The sequence below is a fragment of the Thalassophryne amazonica genome, chromosome 11, assembly GCF_902500255.1.
Source record: "Thalassophryne amazonica chromosome 11, fThaAma1.1, whole genome shotgun sequence".
NCBI lineage: Eukaryota > Metazoa > Chordata > Actinopteri > Batrachoidiformes > Batrachoididae > Thalassophryne > Thalassophryne amazonica.
Genome location: NC_047113.1, coordinates 939940 through 961296, shown reverse-complemented (window position 1 = coordinate 961296; position 21357 = coordinate 939940). Strand labels below are relative to the sequence as shown.

The following is a 21357-nucleotide window of genomic DNA, read 5'->3' as shown; positions in this document are numbered from 1 at the left end:
CTTGGTGATAGGAAAGGGTCCGATGTACCGGTCTGTCAACTTAGGTGAGTCCGTTTGCAGAGGGATGTTTTTGGTTGAGAGCCACACCTCCTGCACGAGCCGGTAAGCTGGGGCCGGGGCTTGTCGGCGATCTGCATGGCTCTTCGCCTGCGTCCGGGCCTTGAGGAGAGCAGAGCGGGCTGACTTCCACACCCGACGGCATCTCCTGAGATGGGCCTGGACCGAGGCGACCTCGACCTCTCCCTCTATGGCTGGGAACAATGGGGGCTGATACCCCAAACAGACTTCCAAGGGGGAGAGGCCGGTCGCTGACAAGATCTGGCTGTTATGAGCGTACTCGATCCAGTCCAGATGTTGGCTCCAGGCCGTCTGGTGCGCGGAGGCAACACACCTCAGGGCCTGTTACAGTTCTTGGTTCGCCCACTCTGCTTGGCCGTTGGTCTGGGGGTGGTACCTGGACGACAGGCTCACGGTGGCCCCCAGTTCCCTACAAAAAGTCCTCCAGACTTGCGAGGAGAACTGGGGACCATGATCGGAGATGATGTTCGCTGGGATACCATGCAGACGCACGACGTGGTGGACCAGGAGGTCTGCGGTCTCCTGGGCCGTCGGGAGCTTCAGGAGGGCCACGAAGTTGGCCACCTTGGAAAACCGGTCCACTATCGTCAGCATGGTGGTCATTCCCTGGGACGCAGGGAGGCCCGTGAGGAAGTCCAGGCCGATGTGGGACCAGGGGCGATGAGGCACGGGAAGCGGCTGGAGGAGTCCTCGTTCAGGTTTGTGGACTGCCTTGCCCCTGGCACAGGTCGTACAGGCCCGGACGTAATCCCGGGTGTCAGCTTCGACTGACGTCCACCAGAACCGCTACCGGACCACTGCCACGGTTCTGTGCACCCCTGGATGACAGGAGAGCTTGGAACCGTGACAGAAGTCCAAAACTGCAGTCCGAGCGTCTGGTGGGATGTACAGCCGGTTTGTTGTTCCACCGCCGGGATCAGGGTGTCAAGTCAGGGCCTCCCTGACCACTTCCTCGACGTCCCATGTGAGGGTGGCAACGTTAGTGGACTCCGGCAGAATGGTATCAGGTGGATCCAAAAGCTTTGGTCCAACTTCATCTTCATGCACCCGGGGCGGTAGGTGATCTTGAAGTTGAACCTACCGAAAAACAGTGACCAACGGGCTTGCCTGGGGTTCAGACGCTTGGTGGTCTGGATGTATTCCAGGTTCCAATGGTCAGTGAGAACGATAAATGGGACCACAGCTCCCTCCAGCAAGTGTCTCCACTCCTCCAGGGCCTCTTTCACATCCAGGAGTTCCTGATTGCCAACGTCATAGTTCCGTTCAGCTGGGCTTAACCTGTGGGAGAAATAGGCACATGGGTGGAGAACCTTGTCGGACTCCCTACTCTGGGACAGCACGGCTCCTATCCCTGAGTCTGAGGCATCCACTTCCACTATAAACTGGCGGTTGGGATCGGGCTGCACCAGAACTGGTGCAGTCGAAAACTGGCGTTTCAACTCCCTAAATGCGGCTTCGCACCAATCCGATCAGGTGAAAGGGACTTTTGTGGAGGTCAGGGCAGTAAGGGAACCAACAACCTGACTATAACCCTTAGTGAACCTCCTGTAGAAATTTGCGAAGCCGAGGAACTGTTGCAGCTTCCTACAGCTTGCCGGTTGGGGCCAATCTCTCACCACAGCTACCTTAGCCGGATCGGGTGGGACGGAGTTGGAGGAGATGATGAACCCCAGGAAGGACAAAGAAGTACGGTGGAACTTGCACTTCTCGCCCTTCACAAACAGCTGGTTCTCCAATAACCGCTGCAGGACCTGACGTACATGCTTTACATGGGTCTCAGGGTCCGGAGAGAAGATGAGGATATCGTCTAGATACATGAAGACGAATCGATGCAGGAAGTCCCGCAAGACATCGTTAACAAATGCTTGTAACGTCGCGGGGGCGTTAGTGATTCCGAACGGCATGACCAGGTACTCAAAGTGACCTAAGGGGGTGTTAAATGCCGTCTTCCATTCGTCTCCCTTCCGGATCCAAACCAGGTGATAAGCATTACTCAGATTGAGTTTGGTGAAGATTTTAGCTTCATGCAAGGGCGTGAACACTGAATCTAATAAGGGCAACGGGTATCGGTTGCGAACCGTGATCGCGTTCAGGCCTCTAAAATCAATGCATGGACGGAGTCTGCCGTCCTTCTTGCCCACAAAAAAGAAACCCGCACCCAACAGGGAGGAAGAGTTTCGGATTAACCCGGCAGCTAAAGAGTCCCGGATGTAGGTCTCCATTGATTCGTGCTCAGGACGTGAGAGATTGTACAGCCTGCTGGACGGATACTCGGCGCCTGAAACCAAATCAATGGCACAATCATACGGTCGGTGCGGGGGAAGCGTGAGTGCCAGATCTTTGCGGAAAACGTCAGCAAGATCATGGAAACTCAGCCGGCACCGTTGTAAGATTGGGGGGAACTCGGACCTCCTCTTTAGCAGTCTCATCGGGTGGCACCGAGGATCTTAGACACTCCCCATGGCAGGTTTCGCTCCATTGAGCCACAACCCCAGATGGCCAATCGATCCGGGGATTGTGCTTCACCATCCAGGGAAAACTCAAAATAATCCTGGAGGTAGAAGATGTTACTACACTCAACAAAAATATAAACGCAACACTTTTGGTTTTGCTCCCATTTTGTATGAGATGAACTCAAAGATCTAAAACTTTTTCCACATACACAATATCACCATTTCCCTCAAATATTGTTCACAAACCAGTCTAAATCTGTGATAGTGAGCACTTCTCCTTTGCTGAGATAATCCATCCCACCTCACAGGTGTGCCATATCAAGATGCTGATTAGACACCATGATTAGTGCACAGGTGTGCCTTAGACTGCCCACAATAAAAAGCTACTCTGAAAGGTGCAGTTTTATCACGTAGCACAATGCCACAGATGTCGCAAGATTTGAGGGAGCGTGCAATTGGCATGCTGACAGCAGGAATGTCAACCAGAGCTGTTGCTCGTGTATTGAATGTTCAATTCTCTACCATAAGCCGTCTCCAAAGGCGTTTCAGAGAATTTGGCAGTACATCCAACCAGCCTCACAACCGCACACCACGTGTAACCACACCAGCCCAGGACCTCCACATCCAGCATGTTCACCTCCAAGATCGTCTGAGACCAGCCACTCGGACAGCTGCTGAAACAATCGGTTTGCATAACCAAAGAATTTCTGCACAAACTGTCAGAAACCGTCTCAGGGAAGCTCATCTGCATGCTCATCGTCCTCATCGGGGTCTCGACCTGACTCCAGTTCGTCGTCGCAACTTCGCACAGCCATTGAAGAGGAGTGGACCAACATTCCACAGGCCACAATTGACAACCTGATCAACTCTATGCGAAGGAGATGTGTTGCACTGCATGAGGCAAATGGTGGTCACACCAGATACTGACTGGTATCCCCCCCCCCCCCCAATAAAACAAAACTGCACCTTTCAGAGTGGCCTTTTATTGTGGGCAGTCTAAGGCACACCTGTGCACTAATCATGGTGTCTAATCAGCATCTTGATATGGCACACCTGTGAGGTGGGATGGATTATCTCAGCAAAGGAGAAGTGCTCACTATCACAGGTTTAGACTGGTTTGTGAACAATATTTGAGGGAAATGGTGATATTGTGTATGTGGAAAAAGTTTTAGATCTTTGAGTTCATCTCATACAAAATGGGAGCAAAACCAAAAGTGTTGCTTTTATATTTTTGTTGAGTATAAGAACACAATCTCCTCCCTGTGATTACCAGAGACGACCAGAGTTAAGGGCTGTGTCTGGTGTGTGATTACTGGGAGGAGGGTGCCATCTAGTGCCCGTACCTTCAATGGTGAAGGAACGGCCACCAGAGGGAGCCCTACCTCCTTAGCTCATCTACTGTCCAGTAGATTTCCCTCTGACCCCGTGTCAATCAGTGCTGGGGCATTAAGGGTTAAATCCCCACAGAGGATTGTGACTGGGAGTCGTGCGGATTTACGTGGTATTCCCGCGTGTGTATTATGGCTCACCCTTAGCCCAGTCTCTAAGGGCAAGCGTTGGCGTTTAACCGCTTGGGGCAGTTTTTCTGCATGTGCTCACTCGAGCCACAGTAAAAACACTCTCCACGGGCCAGCCTCCTTTGTCTGTTATCAGATCTCATTTTAGCCCTGCTCGTGTCCATAGCTTCGTCAGCAGGGGGAGCTACAGTCACGCGGAGCGCCCTGGCTTTGGAGTGGGGGGAGGATGGTGCTGCTTCAGACCTGGAAGGGAGAGGGACGGCGCACGCCCGGCCATGTCCTTCGTCTCGCTCCCGTCGATGTTCCTCTAATCGATTGTCTAACCATATAACCAGGTCGATAAGCCCGTCTAAATCCCGCGGCTGATCGTTGGCCACCAGGTGCTCTTTAAGGGCCGGAGACAACCCGTTTACAAAGGCGGCGCGGAGCGCTACCGTATTCCAGCCGGCTCTTGCTGCCGCGACGCGGAAGTCAATGGCATACTCAGCTGCGCTCCTGCTCCCCTGTTGGATTGACAGTAGCACATTTGAAGCAGTCTCGCCTTGGTTGGGATGATTGAACACCTGCCTGAACTCCCGAATATACCCAGTATGTGTCGCTAGGAGCCGTGAATCCTGTTCACAGAGTGCCGTAGCCCAGGCGCGTGCCTCGCCTCGAAGCAAATTTATAACATAAGCCACTCGGCTCTGGTCTGACGCGTACATCACGGGGCGTTGTGCAAAGACGAGCGAGCACTGCATTAAGAACTCCGCGCACGTCTCGACACAACCCCCGTACGGTTCCAGGGGGCCAAGTGGTTAGTGGACTTGCTTTCAGTGTGGAAGGTTCCCAGTTCAGACCCATCCCTCTCACATTTCTCCATGTGATTTGGAGTTGTATAAGGAAGGGCATCCGGTGTAAAACGTGTGCCAATTCAGCATGCAGATCCACCTTGGATATGCTGTGGCGACTCCAAGTGCAAAGAAGGGAGCAGCTGAAGGGACTTACCAGTTCAGTTTGCTGATGAGAATCCTACAGTCTCACTGGTATCTGTGTCGTGAAAATGTGTGTGTGTGTCTGTCCATCCACACTGGAGATTTCTTGCACTTTGTTATGCTTCCTAACAGACACCAGTTTGCAGAGCGAGAGAGTGTGCACAAATACAATGTGTGTGCACATGCGCGCGCACACACACAAAGCTGTCTCATTTCATAGTGGCTGACAGCCATAAAATTTGCTTGCATTGATGCAGTTAATGCTGGGATATGGTTATTGGAAGCATACATTTTAAAATTGCTGTTTTGATTATTAGATGCTTGTTCAGCTCAAAGAGTATGTGCGCTGATATTTTGGCAACCTGGTGGCCATGACAGGCATGTGTATTGCTTTCAAAGCAGAGAAAAAAACGAGCACTCATAGGGACCAGGAGTGGAGGTGCCCGGCTCAAAAACTAAGTCAGTGTAAAATTATAGCCAGCAACACTAAAGTGTCCTTCTTAATAAAGGTTTTAATGACTCACGGCAAGGCGACAGGATCAGGACCACAGATGTGTTTCGACTCGGTCTACATCAGTGTGTTTTGTTATGTCACACACTGAGGAAGACCTAGTCGAAACGCATCTGTGCTCCTGATCCTGTTGCCTTGCCGTGAGTCATTAAAACCTTTATTAAGAAGGACACTTGAGTGTTGTTGGCTATATTTTTACATTGATGTGTATTGCTTTCCCAGGGATACAGGTCACCACTTCAGACTTCAAGTTAATGATGTTATATGAACTGGAAGGTTCCCTGAGTGTGTACGGTACCTCTACTATGATAATGGGGACTGTGTCAACTGAGAGGAGAGCACATAGAATTCTTACTTTTTTGACCAACTAAGATGGACTTGAACAAAATCCAAAATTGTTTGACTCAAGGTCCAACTTCCTAAGATATTTCAATGTTCAAACACATCAATTTGAATGTTTTCCAATGCAGACAAACACAAATATGAGAGGCTGAACTGTTTTTCTGGTGCTGGCAGAAAGTTTGGAAATCTCTGCGGAATTGCAGATTTAACATGGTTTCGTGGTACAGTCCCCCATTGGTTTGGCACACACATGAACTGGATTAATTGCAAATGTTACATGAACATGAGTTCATGTCATGGTGACTTGATTTTAAAGTGACAGTATCAATTTTAATGCAGTAAAATACACAGAACGGGGAGAAAGAATCCAGCTGCTCTGCACTCATGTGGCCTGAATCCTCATACCCAAACAACAAGAGTTTTGGATCCAACCAGTCACACCTCCAAAAAAGTCTCCGTTAACGCTCAGAATTGAGAACAAAGTGTTCACTCTCTCCTCCCTGTGCAGGCGTGAGCCCACTGAACCAAGCATTACTCGAAGCACGTGTGCAGCCAAGCTGGCTGAAAGAATATTCCTGACTGTTTATGAGCATCTGCCCTCCAGGACACAGATCTGAATGAATTCTGATCCCTGGGTAGGATGAATGCATTTCCCCAGAAAAGGTTACAAAGAATTATTCGGCTCACCTTCTCATCAGACACTGTGGACATATTCATCTCTTGTAATAATAATAATTTAAAAAAGTTAGTTTTTGCTGACACAAAAAATTATGTGATCATTGGCTTGAAAACCATGTACGATCTGAACCATGGCCTTTGTCATCCATGACACCCCAAGTTCAAATGAAAATTTGTCAACTCTGAGATCAATGCAGATCTGTTGACATCTGAAACTCACAAGCATAGGGGGGGTTAGTCACCTATTTCTGCTGATAGTTTGCTATTTCTGAAGCCAAAATACTCCATTAGAGTTGGTAAAATGGCACTTAGGAATATTGAAGAATCTTGTCTTTTTATACTGTTGTGCTCATAATAGGCCTACCGTTGGGGACAGATGTATGTTATTTAGTGGTTTTCCACAGAGTGTAACTTTGTGATTGCCAGTAAATACTCAGACTGCTGTATTTCACAAACTTTTCCTCCAATCTTTTCATGAAAGTCTCTATGAAATTTCCTTAATTTTTTTGCTCTAAAAATTTATTGCGCTAAATTAATTGCTCTAAAATTTAGGAGAATGTGTTTCAGAGCATCTAGCACATTTCAGCTTTCGGGGCCTGCCTAAGGCCTCTTGCCTAAGGGTTCACTGTTCTTCGGATTTCTATTACTGAATCACATCCCTGACAACCAAACCTACATATTTATGATCTGAGTCCTTTACATGTTTAAAGTAAATCACTTCATGTTGTGTGATGTCCACATACTTGCAGAAGCAATTCATATTACATGTGTTTGCTGTAGGGGACATGTACGAGGTTGGTGCAGAGAGTGGCCGGTACTACTGCCTTAATGTTCCTCTCAGAGACGGCATTGATGACCACAGTAAGTGTCCAATTCCTGCAAAACCACAATATTGAAACATAAACTCCAGATATATCCCACTCATGGTTTTTGTTATTGTATGGAACCTCATCCTATGCGAGTCGATTTTAATGAGTATCTATACTATAATAGCCAAATGGTCTCTGTGCATGTATGCATGCGTGTGTATGTATGTCTTCAATCACAGTGAAACTGGGGAGCGCTGACGTTTGCCATTTGGTATGTTTATGTATTTCGGGTCAAGGATGAACGTCGCCACAACAGAACATTGATAAGACTAATATTTTTTGAGAAACTACAGTTATTAACTAAAATACTTAACAATAGATGTTGATAATTACATTCTGAACTCGCAGTAGGGGGCAGTAAATCATCTATGTATTAAAGTGTGTGTGCGTGCATGATTTTATTTTGTAACTTCACTGTAAGTACATCATATAATTATAAATATGTAAAAATACAGGCATGACACAAGAACATGAAACACCTATTTCCATTGTGGTCTATTTAAAAATCAAATGACAAAATAGAAGTGATAATAAAATAATAATAATAATGATATTATTATTATTAATAATAATAATGATAACAATAATAGTCTGTATATGATAAGAACCTAAACAATTTATAAATACATTAAGACTGTAAATTAACATTAGAAAATTGGATAATTAACAGGAAATTAAAAGGGTTGAGCTCTTACTCTAAAAAAAAAAAAAAACAAAAAAAAAACTTGAGGTCTATGGCTTTAAAAACATTCGAGACTCACACACCATTCCAACTCGTTATAGAAACTTGGCACAATTTATTATCACTCTTGAAAAATGTCAGCTACCTATTTTATAAATGCTAACCAACCTAGAGCCTGTGTATGCCCATGGGCAACATGCCAGATTTATTTATTTTGCCTACACTACAAGATGGGTTTAAAGATTATTGAAGCAGTGCTACAGTTGTATGCAAAAGTTTGGCCCCCCCTGATAATTTACATGATTTTCCTTTATAAATCAATGGTTGTCTGAATCAGAAATTGCAGTTAAATATATCATATAGAAGACAAACACACTGATACTTGAGAAGTGAAATGAAGTTTCTAGTATTTACAGAAAGTGTGCAATAATTATTTAAACAAAATTGGGCAGGTGCATAAATTTGGTGCATCAACTTCTTGAGTAAAATGTTAACAGTTGCATGAGGTAGTTTGTGTAAAATAATATTTGGACTGTGTCAGGTTACAGGCAGCTGTTCCAGCCGGTTATTAAACAGGTGGTGGATTTCTACCAGCCAACCTGCATCGTCCTGCAGGTCAGTATTCATGACTTGTGTTTATAAGAAACACTTCATCTAATAATTTCCCTTCATCTAAAATTTCCCTGTGCTTGAATGATTGCCGTATGAGGCCATAATGTAAGACCTTATTAGACTAAATGTGCTCTTTCTTTTTTCAGTGTGGGGCAGATTCTCTTGGCTGTGACAGACTAGGTTGCTTCAATCTCAGTATACGAGGACACGGGTGAGACCGTCTTAATGCCAAATAACTTTGAAATGCCATACATTGTCATTCTTCTCTGAGTCTATAAGTATTGCAATTCACTATTAATAATATGAGTTCTACAGACTGATTGTTTTTGTAAATATCATTTCTGACAATGCACATCACATCTTTCACTAGTGATGTAAGAGTTCACTCGACTCACGATTCTTTCCAGTTCATCTGTAATGCAGCTCGACATTAGTGCACAGGATGCCAGTCTATCACAGGGCCCCTAATTCAGTTATCTTTTACTTTTTTTTTCTTGCATTATGAATAAATAATGCTCTGAGTTTTTCAGTGCTTTTAAATTACATTGCACATTTACCTCACCTATGATCGTCTGTTCAAGAAGCAGTTTACTTGTGTTTTGTACTTTATATGATGACGGTCTCTCTCTCTCTGTGTCTGTCTGTCTGTCTCAGGTGTGGTGCTGTACATGTGTGCGTCAAAACAACTTTTAAATGCTTTAATTATTCAAGTAAATCACATTAAATGAATTTACAGAAGAAGATAAAACTTGACAGTCATGGAAATATTGTTCAACTGTTTGTTTTCTGAAGCAGGGGATTTTTGCAAATGTTGCAAATGCGCACCACAATAATTGAAGTCCTAAGTGAGTGTCAGTCACTAAACTGCCATCACTGTATTTTCTGGACTATAAATTACACAGGAGTATTAGTTACATCTGTCCAAAAAACATATGTCACACCAGTTTATAAGTCACATTTATTTTTGAAATGTGGTGCCATTGCTTCATGCAACAAGAAGCAAAATGAATTTAATCGGTATATTATAATTATTTTTTTTATGGCGCACACACCATGTTAAGCAAGGAAAAGCTAACAGGCTAATTAATGTTATTGTACATGGTGTAGTTATTCAAGACTAATTTGCTTCTTGTGCCCATTGAACAGGCGATCATAAATGAGGTCAGAATGCAATGTAATTAAACATTTGAAAATTTGGCACTCTATTGATAACACAAACTGCATTAGCAAGCAGAGGCTAATGGGTTAATTCATTCATTTTCATTCATTTTTATAGCAATGTTTTATAAGCTGCTCATTTTGGCTCTGTTCAAGTGTACAGTAATTAAACAGAGCCACTGAACAGATGTTTATTTTTTTCATGATTTTTTAAAACTTAGTCTATTATTTTTATTGCTCAATTAATAAAAAGTAAGTCCCTATGTCTTCTCTCTTGTTTCACCTTGTGGCCACCACAGCAGATCAACGACAGCTCTGCATGCTGATTTGGATTCTTTTTTTTTTTTTAATCTGATGTTGTTCGTGACACAACTCCACATTGCATGGAGACTGGGCAGGTTGTCCCTGTACCAGGAACCTTCCACACTGGAAACAAGTGCACCTAACTGCCTGGCGACCACCCCAATATTCAGTCATCTTTACAATAAAACTAAAATTATGACAAAGTATGCACTGCTGTACATCATTCCCCCGCAAATAATATAATAGCTCATTCTTAAATGGTCACTGGTCATCTGTCTATTAGTAATAACAATAATAATAATAATAATAATTTGTACTTTATTATTCCCCTTTGGGAAATGTACAGTCCAGTATAAAGTTTCTCCAAAATAATGCAAACACTTGTTTCAGTAAAGTAAAAGGAATGTAGTGCAACAAAGATTGTAGTTCCTGCGCAGACAGAGTGTTTGGTGTTGAACAAAAAAGTTATGCTTATTTTTTATCAGGTTGTTGTTGAAAGTGTTATTAGGTATGGAATGTGTGTGTGGTTCAGTAATCTGTCAGTCAAAACTAAATCAGAACTGATGCAGCTGGTGCGCACGGCACATAAAGTGATGGGAGTAAGATGGTATCCATCAATACAGCAGATATTTGAGGAGGCTGTTATTAAACAGGCAAGGAAAATAACCTCTGACCCCTCCCATGTTCTTTACCCTCAATATGAGCTGCTTCCATCTGGATGCCGCTACAGAGTTCCAACTAAAAACAAAAAGAGATACCTAAACAGGTATAAAAACTCATTCCTCCCTATATCAGTGAACCTCCTGAACTCAAACCAAAGAGCAGGTCGCTAATGTGTCATTGTGATTGTATTGTATTGTCTGGGTCTGTCTTGTCATGTCTGTACAGTGTATTTTATGTGGCTGTGTGTCCAAGACAAATTTCCCTTTGGGGATAAATAAAAGAATCTTGACTTTTGAATCTTGATCTGCTGCTGACAGTGTCAGTGCAGTGTGTTTAGGTGGTATACGAGGTCTGTTAGAAAAGTATCCGACCTTATTATTTTTTTCAAAAACCATATGGATTTGAATCACGTGTGATTGCGTCAGACAAGCTTGAACCCTCACGCGCATGCGTGAGTTTTTCCACGCCTGTCGGTTGCGTCATTTGCCTGTGAGCAGGCTTTGAGTGAGGAGTGGTCCACCCCCTGGTCGTTGTTTCATTGTCAGGAAATGGCGGAATAATTTGGGCTTTTTTACCATTAAAATTTTTCAGAAACTGTTAGAGACTGGCAGCTGGAAACCATTAGAAAAATTTATCTGGCTTTCGGAGAAAATGTTACGGGCTTGGTAGAGAATAAGGAGTGTTACTGTCGCTTTAAGGACAGCCCCCAGCGGCTGTGGGGCGCGCCGCACTCCGAAGCCGCCATCGACAGGCTGAACGACCGTTTCATTTCTAAACGGATGGCTGTCTGGATCTGTGACCATCGTGTGCACTTTCTCTGGTTATCACAAGAGCTGGACATCAACCATTTTCCAGCAGCTTTCACTTTTAACGAGATTTTGTCATGGAAAGCCGAGCGGAGGCTTCGCGCGTCACGATGGATTCGCTACTGGAGCGAGACAAAACCACCTCCGTTTTGGTCTCACAGGACGGCTTTGAGAGGCGGTCAGACAGCTGTCGGTGGTTTTTCCATCGAATGATTATCCGAGAAATTGTGGATGTGCCTGGACATGCAGAACATGTCCCGTGAGGCTTCATCACGGCGTTGCTGTGCGCCATGCAGCACCACCGCGACGCGCGGAATTCCTCTGCACGTCTGTCTCAATGTGCCGAAAAAGTGCTGATGTCCACGTCTTTTCACAATTCCTGTGCTAGGCAGACGATGTCCCGGATAAAACACAGTGTCCAGTTTGGAAATGAACGGCACATTCCACTGTTACAGGAGTTTTTGTCATGGAAAGAGGAGCGGAGGCTTCGCACGTCGCGGCGGTGCCACATGCTCTCTAACAGTTTCTGAAAAAATTCTGATGGAAAAAAAGCCCAAATCATTTCGTCATTTCCTGACAATGAAAATCCGACGAGGGGCTGGACCACTCCTCAGTCAAAGCCTACTCACAGGCGAATGACGCAACCGACAGGCGTGGAAAAACTCATGCGTGCGCATGAGGGTTCAAGCTTGTCTGACGCAATCACACGTGATTCAAATCCATATGGTTTTTGAAAAAAATAATAAGGTCGGATACTTTTCTAATAGACCTCGTATACTGAAAAAAGTAACCAAGAAATAATGATTAAAACAGTGGAAATGGTGATGTACCTTTTAAGTTGTATGTTTGCTGTGTTTTGTGCAGTGATTGTGTGGCGTTTGTAAAGAGTTTTAGGATTCCTCTGTTGGTGCTGGGTGGAGGTGGTTACACAGTGAGGAATGTGGCTCGCTGCTGGTAAGTGCTACATTAGCTCACTGAGAACAAAAGATTAAAATATGAGAAGCAGTTGGTAGTTTGTTCAGGAAACAATGGGGGTTGTAGTTGGCATTACAGAAAAAATTGAAATTGCAAATTCATTCACAATGTGTGATACAGGCTTTTGTAATTGAAAATAACTTGTGTTGTAGGACATACGAGACATCGCTGTTACTGGATGAATCGATCAGTGATGAGCTGCCCTATAGTGGTGAGTTCAGTATCCCGCTCAAGTCTCTGTGTGATATGTTGTCATAAATGTTCAGATACTCGGTTTGGGAAAATATTCTTCATAGACATTTGCCAAGAGAATTTATGGACTGTGCTGCCATCTGATAGAAGTTCAGTGTTACCAGTAAGGTTCCATGATTTACATGTAATGGCTTCCTTTGTCCTTATATACTGTGGCTCTGGGGGACTGTTGGGCCAAAGCTGGGTGCCACTCATAGACTGTATATACAGTGAGGAAAATAAGTATTTGAACACCCTGTGATTTTACAAGTTCTCCCACTTACAAATCATGGAGGGGTCTGAAATTTTAATCTTAGGTGCATGTCCACTGTGAGATACATAATCTAAAAAAAAAAAAAAAAAACAGAAATCACAATGTATGGTTTTTTTATATATATAATTTATTTGCATGTTACTGCTGCAAATAAGTATTTGAACACCTACCAATCAGCAGAAATTCTGGCCCTCAAAGACCTGTTAGACCACCTCTAAAAAGTCCACCTCCACTCCACTTATTATTCCAAATTAGAAGCACCTATTTGAGTTCGGTAGCTGCATAAAGACACCTGTCCACCCCACACAATCCGTAAGACCCCAACTACTAACATGGCTAAGAGCAAAGAGCTGTCCAAAGACACCAGAGACAAAATTGTAGACCTCCACAAGGCTGGAAAGGGCTACGGGGCAACTGCCAAGCAGCTTGGTGAAAAAGATCAACTGTTGGAGCAATTATTAGAGACGCTAAACATGACTGTCAATCTCCCTCGGACTGGGGCTCCATGCAAGATCACAGGTGAGGAATCAGCCCAGAACTGCACGGGAGGAGCTGGTCAATGACCTGAAGAGAGCTGGCACCACTGTTTCTAAGGTTACTGTGGGTAATACACTAAGACGTCATGGGTTAAAATCATGCATGGCACGGAAGGTTCCCCTGTAAATCAGCACACGTCCAGGCCCATCTTAAGTTTGCCCAGGACCATTTGGATGATCTAGAGGGGTCATGGGAGAAAGTTATGTGGTCAGATGAGACCAAAATAGAACTTTTCAGTCTTAATTCCGCTCGCCGTGTTTGGAGGAAGAAGAATGCTGAGTACCATCCCAAAAACACCGTCCCTACTGTGAAGCATGGGGGTGGAAGCATCATGCTTTGGGGGTGTTTTTCTGCACATGGGACAGGACGACTGCACTGTATTAAGGAGAGGATGACCGGGGTCATGTATTGGGAGATTTTGGGGAACAACCTCCTTCCCCTCAGAGCATTGAAGATGGGTCGTGGATGGGTCTTCCAACATGACAATGACCCGAAGCATACAGCCAGGATAACTAAGGAGTGGCTCCGTAAGAAGCATATCAAGGTTCTGGAGTGGCCTAGCCAGTTTCCAGACCTAAACCCAATAGAAAATCTTTGGAGGGAGCTCAAACTCTGTGTATCTCAGCGACAGCCCAGTAACCTGGCTGATCTAGAGAAGATCTGTATGGAGGAATGGACCTGCTGCAGTGTGTGAAAACCTGGTGAAAAACTACAGGAAACGTTTGACCTCTGTAATTGCAAAGAAAGGCTACTGTACCAAACATTGATTTTTCACAGGTGTTCAAATACTTATTTGCAGCAGTAACATACAAATGAATTATTAAAAAAAAATCATACATTGTGATTTCTGGATTTTTGTTTTTTTTTTATTATGTCTCTCACAGTGGACATGCACCTAAGATGAAAATTTCAGACCCCTCCATGATTTCTAAGTGGGAGAAGTAGCAAAATCGCAGGGTGTTCAAATACTTATTTTCCTCACTGTTTACTGGACAAATCCTGCGTGATGTCACCTTCAGGTTTTCTGTAGAGACCCAGTGTCGCAGACAGAACGGTAGCCCCTAAAAATCGATCCGCCCTGCCTTTACTGCACATGTGCCATCAGCTGCGGTTCACTGATTATCACCTTGTCTGCTTCAAACTGCCTCCAGTCATCATCTGTCTCAGAGACAGATAGCTGAAGCTTTTGCACGACAATCATTTCCACATAAATTCAGCATTATTTCATGATATAATGTAGAGGAAACGATCAGAGCACTGCGGCTACAAGAGCTGATGCGTTCATTGCGCGTCGGTCATTTCAAAGCGTTACCCACCTCATCTGATGTTTAATAATCTCATTAATCCATTTGATCGCTTTGGGTGAAGAGAGTCCATCTCACAGGAGCTGCTGTAATTGCAAATGACACATGCACAGGGGTGGGGGGGGCGGACCGTTCTGTCTGCGACACCGGAACGGCCGATATGAAGCCCATATCTGGGAGTGGCCATGTTGGCAGCTCTGATTCTGTCTACATCACATTAAACCCATAAATGGATAAAGATTTGGATCATGGGTGCAGAAAGAAGCCTGAACATGCCCCGCTCTTTGAATCTGAAACAGTTAAGCTAACAGGCCAAACTCAGTTCAGGTGCTTATTAAATTATATTAAGTCAGAAGCTGCTTATTTTCTCAGTAATCATGCATTAAAGGGACCTAACTGGTCATGCTACTGATAGCTGCTAAAAGTGCTAATGCCGCTAGCACACCACATTAAATGCAACAAGAATTTCAGTCAGCACGGATATTGCAACAGGCACGTCTATGATGATCCGTTAGGACATTTACCACACAACAACCCAGATTGTTGCAGGTGTTTGTAATAAAATAGTCCAAAGAAAACAAGCACAGCCTTCACAACAGCCAGCAGCAACACCAAGCAGACAATGAGTTAGACACAGTGAGAATCACAACTCTGCTCAACCACTGTCACTGAAAGTGACCATGCTTGCAATTATGTATAACTTTATGGAATTAAACGCCTTAAGTTAGAAGTTAAAAAAAAAAAAAATTCAACCACCATACAGTTGTCATAGAGTAAGAAAGTCTGTACAGCCCAAATTTTTCTTTTTGTATCAGGCTGTAAACATGTTTGTTTCTGCTCTGTTTATTCATTCATTCATTCACTTTCAACTCCGGGACATGGTGGCAGCAGAGCAAGCAGCTCAGTCCACACTTCCTTATTCTCGGCCAAGTCCTGTAACACTTCTCGGGAGATCCCGAGACATTCCCAAGCCAACTGGAAAATATAATCTATCCAGAATGTCCTCAGTCTTCCCTGGACCTTCTACCCAGTTGCACATGCCTGGAAGACCTCTCTAGGGAGACAACCAGGGGGCAACCTCACCAGGTGCCCGAACCACCTCAACTGGCTCCTTTCGATGTGAAGAAGCATCAGCTCTACTCAGTTCCTCCTGGATAGTCTAGCTTCTCACCCTTTCCAGGAGTCCGAAGAAACAACATGGTGTCATCTCCATATGGACTCATCACCTGCAGGGAGTCTCATCAGTCAATCAATCAATCAACAACTTTATTAATCCCACAAGGGGCAATTTCATTTGAGCAGTCCGTTTAAGAAAAAATAAAATTAAATAATATATAACAATAATAAAACTAATAAAAACAAATAAAATAGACTTAAGAAGTTAAAATGAATAGCAAGAATAAATAAAAAAATAAAAACATGGCAGACCTACTCCCCCTCTAGCTGCCACCTTATTGTGGTGGGGGAGTTTGCGTACCCGGATGATCCTAGGAGCTATGTTGTCGGGGGCTTTGTGCCCCTTGTAGGGTCTCCCAAGGCAAACAGGTCCTAGGTGATGGGTCAGACTAAGGGCAGTTCAGAAGCTCCCATGACCAGTAAAACATCAAGGACCGAGACATTGCCCGGTATGGCAGAGCCGGGGCCCCACCCTGGAGCCAGGCCTGGGGTTGGGGCTCGGGCTTGAGCGCCTGGTGGTTGGGCCTTAGCCCATGGGGCCCGGCCGGGCTCAGCAGAAAGAGCAACGTGGGCCCGCCCTCCTGTGGGTTCACCACCTGCAGAGGGGGCCGTGGGGGTCGGGTGCAGAGAGGATTGGGTGGCAGTTGAGGGCGGGTGGCCCGGCGTGCTGGTCTGCGCTCACAACCCCTGACTGTTGACACGTGGAATGGCACCTTGCTGGGGGGGAAGGAGCCTGAGCTTGTGTGGGAGGTTGAGAGATACCGACCAGAGATAGTCGGGCTCACCTCCACGCACAGCTTGGGCTCTGGTACCCAACTCCTGGAGAGGGGCTGGATGCTCCACTTTTCTGGCGTTACCCACGGGGAGAGGCGGAGAGCTGGGGTCGCATTGCTTATTGCTCCCCAGCTCAGTCGCCATGTGTTGGAGTTCACTCCGGTGAATGAAAGGGTCACGTCCCAACCCCTTCGGGTCGGGGACAGGTCTCTCACTGTTGTCTCGGCCTACAGGCCGAGCGGCAGTGCAGAGTACTCGACCTTCTTGGAGTCCCTAGGAGGGGTACTAGATAGCGCTCCGACTGGGGACTCCATTGTTCTGGGGGATTTCAATGCCCACGTGGGCGACGACAGTGAGACCTGGAGGGGGGTGATCGAGAAGCACGGCCTCCCCGATCTGAACCCGAGTGGTGTTCAGTTGTTGGACTTCTGTGCTAGTCACAGTTTGTCCATCACGAACACCATGTTTGAGCACAAGGGTGTCCATAAGTACACGTGGCACCAGGACACGCTGAGCCGGAGGTCGATGATCGACTTTGTAGTCGTATCATCTGACCTTCGGCCACATGTCTCGGACACTCGAGTGAAGAGAGGGGCTGAGCTGTGGACCGATCATCACCTGGTGGTGAGTTGGATCCGCTGGGAGGGGAGGAAGCCGGTCAGACCTGGCAGGCCCAAACGTATCATGAGGGTCTGCTGGGAACGACTGGAGGAACCTTCTGTCAGCGAGGTCTTCAACTCCCACCTCCGGGAGAGCTTCTCCCAGATCCCCGGGGGAGGTTGGAGACATGGAGTCTCCACCTCCATTGTTGATGCGGCTGCTCGTAGCTGTGGTCACAAGGTCTCTGGTGCCTGTCGCGGCGGCAATCCCCGAATTCGGTGGTGGATGCCGGAAGTAAGGGATGCCGTCAAGCTGAAGAAGGAGTCCTACTTGTCTTTGTTGGTAGGTGGGACCCTGGAGGCAGCAGACAGGTACCGGCAGGCCAAGCGAGCCGCAGCTTGTGCGGTCGCAGAGGCAAAAACTCGGGTCTGGGAGGAGTTCGGGGTGGCCATGGACGAGGACTATCGGTTGGCCTCAAAGAAATTCTGGCAAACTGTCCGACGCCTCAGGAGGACGGAAGCAGCCCCACCAGTAAGGTCTATTCCAGAGTACTGGAGAGGAGAAGTCGACCGATAGTCGAACCTCGAATTTCGGAGGAGCAGTGTGGTTTTCATCCTGGTCACGGCACACTGGATCAGCTCTGCACGCTCCATCGAGTGCTTGAGGTTTCATGGGAGTTCACCCAACCAGTCCACACGTGCTTTTTGGATCTGGAGAAGGCATTCGACCATGTCCCTCTGGGCACCCTATGGGGGGTGCCCCGGGAGTACAGGGTCCAGGGTCCTTTGCTAAGGGCTATCCGGTTCCTGTACGGTGGCAGCAGGAGCTTGGTTCGCATTGCTGGTAGTAAGTCAAACCTGTTTCCAGTGCACGTTGGCCTCCACCAGGGCTGCCCTTTATCACCGGTTCTGTTCATTATCTTTATGGACAGACTTTCTAGGCGCATCCAGGGTGTAGAGGGGGTCTGGTTTGGGAACCACAGAATCTCGTCTCTGCTGTTTGCAGACGATGTGTTTCTGTTGGCTTAGTCAAATCAGGACCTTCAGCATGCACGGGGGCGGTTTGCAGCCGAGTATGAAGCATCCGGGATGAAAATCAGCACCTCCAAAACCGAGGCCATGGTTCTCGACCGGAAAAAGGTGCTTTGCCCTCTTCAGGTCGGTGGAGTGTCCTTGCCTCAAGTAGAGGAATTTAAGTATCTCGGCGTCTTGTTCACGAGTGAGGGACGGATGGAGCGTGAGATCGATAGACGGATCGGTGCAGCGTCTGCAGTGATGCGGTCGCTGTATCGGACCATCGTGGTGAAGAGAGAGCTGAGTAGGGGGGCAAAGCTCTCGATTTACCGATCGATCTACGTTCCGATCCTCACCTATGGTGATGAGATTTGGCTCATGACCGAAAGAACGAGATCGTGAGTACAAGCGGCCCAGTTGAGCTTCCTCCGCAGGGTGGCTGGGCGCTCCCTTAGAGATAATTTGAGGAGCTGTCACTCGGGAGGAGCTCAGAGATGAGCCGCTGCTCCTCCACGTCGAAAGGAGCCAGTTGAGGTGGCTTGGGCGTCTTTTCAGGATGCCCCCTAAGCGCCTCGCTGGAGAGGTGTTCCGGGCACGTCCCATTGGGAGGAGGCCCCGGGGAAGACCCAGGACACGCTGGAGGGACTACGTCTCTCGGGTGGCTTGGGAACGCCTTGGGGTTCCCCCGGAGGAGCTGGGGGAGGTGTGTGTGGATCGGGAGGTCTGGGTGGCTTTGCTTGAGTTGCTGCCCCCGCGACCCGACTCCGGATAAAGTGGAAGAAAATGGATGGATGGCAGACCTATGGAGCATTTAAAAGTCGAATTGCCAAAGGTACAACCCCTGGCAAAAATTATGGAATCACCGGCCTCGGAGGATGTTCATTCAGTTGTTTAATTTTGTAGAAAAAAGCAGATCACAGACATAACACAAAACTAAAGTCATTTCAAATGGCAACTTTCTGGCTTTAAGAAACACTATAAGAAATCAGGGAAAAAAATTGTGTCAGTCAGTAACGGTTACTTTTTTAGACCAAGCAAAGGGAAAAAAATATGGAATCACTCAATTCTGAGGAAAAAAATTATGGACTCATGAAAAACAAAAGAACGCTCCAACACATCACTAGTATTTTGTTGCACCACCTCTGGCTTTTATAACAGCTTGCAGTCTCTGAGGCATGGACTTAATGAGTGACAAACAGTACTCTTCATCAATCTGGCTCCAACTTTCTCTGATTGCTGTTGCCAGATCAGCTTTGCAGGTTGGAGCCTTGTCATGGACCATTTTCTTCAACTTCCACCAAAGATTTTCAATTGGATTAAGATTTGGACTATTTGCAGGCCACATTGACCCTATGTGTCTTTTTGCAAGGAATGTTTTCACAGTTTTTGCTCTATGGCAAGATGCATTATCATCTTGAAAAATGATTTCATCATCCCCAAACATCCTTTCAATTGATGGGATAAGAAAAGTGTCCAAAATATCAACGTAAACTTGTGCATTTATTGATGATGTAATGACAGCCATCTCCCCAGTGCCTTTACCTGACATGCAGCCCCATATCATCAATGACTGTGGAAATTTACATGTTCTCTTCAGGCAGTCATCTTTATAAATCTCACTGGAACGGCACCAAACAAAAGTTCCAGCATCATCACCTTGCCCAATGCAGACTCGAGATTCATCATTGAATATGATTTTCATCCAGTCATCCACAGTCCACGACTGCTTTTCCTTAGCCCATTGTAACCTTGTTTTTTTCTGTTTAGGTGTTAATGATGGCTTTCGTTTAGCTTTTCTGTATGTAAATCCCATTTTCTTTAGGCGGTTTCTTACAGTTTGGTCACAGACGTTGACTCCAGTTTCCTCCCATTCGTTCTTCATTTGTTTTGTTGTGCATTTTTTATTTTTGAGACATATTGCTTTAAGTTTTCTGTCTTGACGCTTTGATGTCTTCCTTGGTCTACCAGTATGTTTGCCTTTAACAACTTTCCCATGTTGTTTGTATTTGGTCCAGAGTTTAGACACAGCTGACTGTGAACAACCAACATCTTTTGCAACATTGCGTGATGATTTACCCTCTTTTAAGAGTTTGATAATCCTCTCCTTTGTTTCAATTGACATCTCTCGTGTTGGAGCCATGATTCATGTCAGTCCACTTGGTGCAACAGCTCTCCAAGGTGTGTTCACTCCTTTTTAGATGCAGACTAATGAGCAGATCTGATTTGATGCAGGTGTTAGTTTTGGGGAAGAAAATTTACAGGGTGATTCCATAATTTTTTACTCAGAATTGAGTGAGTCCATATTTTTTTTTTCCCTCTGCTTGGTCTAAAAAAGTAACCATTACTGACTGCCACAATTTTTTTCTTGATTTCTTATAGTGTTTCTTAAAGCCAGAAAGTTGCCATTTGAAATGACTTTAGTTTTGTGTTATGTCTGTGATCTGCTTTTTTTCTACAAAATTAAACAACTGAATGAACATCCTCCGAGGCCGGTGATTCCATAATTTTTGCCAGGGGTTGTATAAACGACTTTAAAAACCGGTTGGTTCTACACACTGGGGACACATAATGGTGTCCTAAAGGAAGCAGAGAAAATCTGTTGATCTGCTGATTACAAAAAGAGTGTAAGTCTCTTTGTTTCACTCCGATAATCTTTGAACAAATTTTAACAATGTTGTTCAGGCTGTTTCTGTCTTTCACTGAGAGGCTGTGAAACCAGCAGATAAATGAAAAACACAAAAGACTGTCAATAAAAGACTGATAAAAACGACAAAGCGTTGCAGGTCTGACAGAAAAAGAGTTCAGTTTATGGAGAAGATAAATTCTC

At 45.6% G+C, this 21357-nt stretch overlaps 1 protein-coding gene across 1 annotated transcript in view; it reads left to right on the top strand.

Moving 5' to 3' along the window:
• Positions 1-21357, top strand: part of hdac3 (histone deacetylase 3) — a 102464-nt gene that overhangs the window by 59968 nt on the left and 21139 nt on the right. Inside the window, exons 8-12 of the mRNA XM_034181563.1 lie at positions 7334-7414; positions 8646-8719; positions 8863-8927; positions 12511-12600; positions 12774-12832. Coding sequence (XP_034037454.1) covers positions 7334-7414; positions 8646-8719; positions 8863-8927; positions 12511-12600; positions 12774-12832 — 369 coding nt within the window. The remainder of the gene's footprint in view (positions 1-7333; positions 7415-8645; positions 8720-8862; positions 8928-12510; positions 12601-12773; positions 12833-21357) is intronic.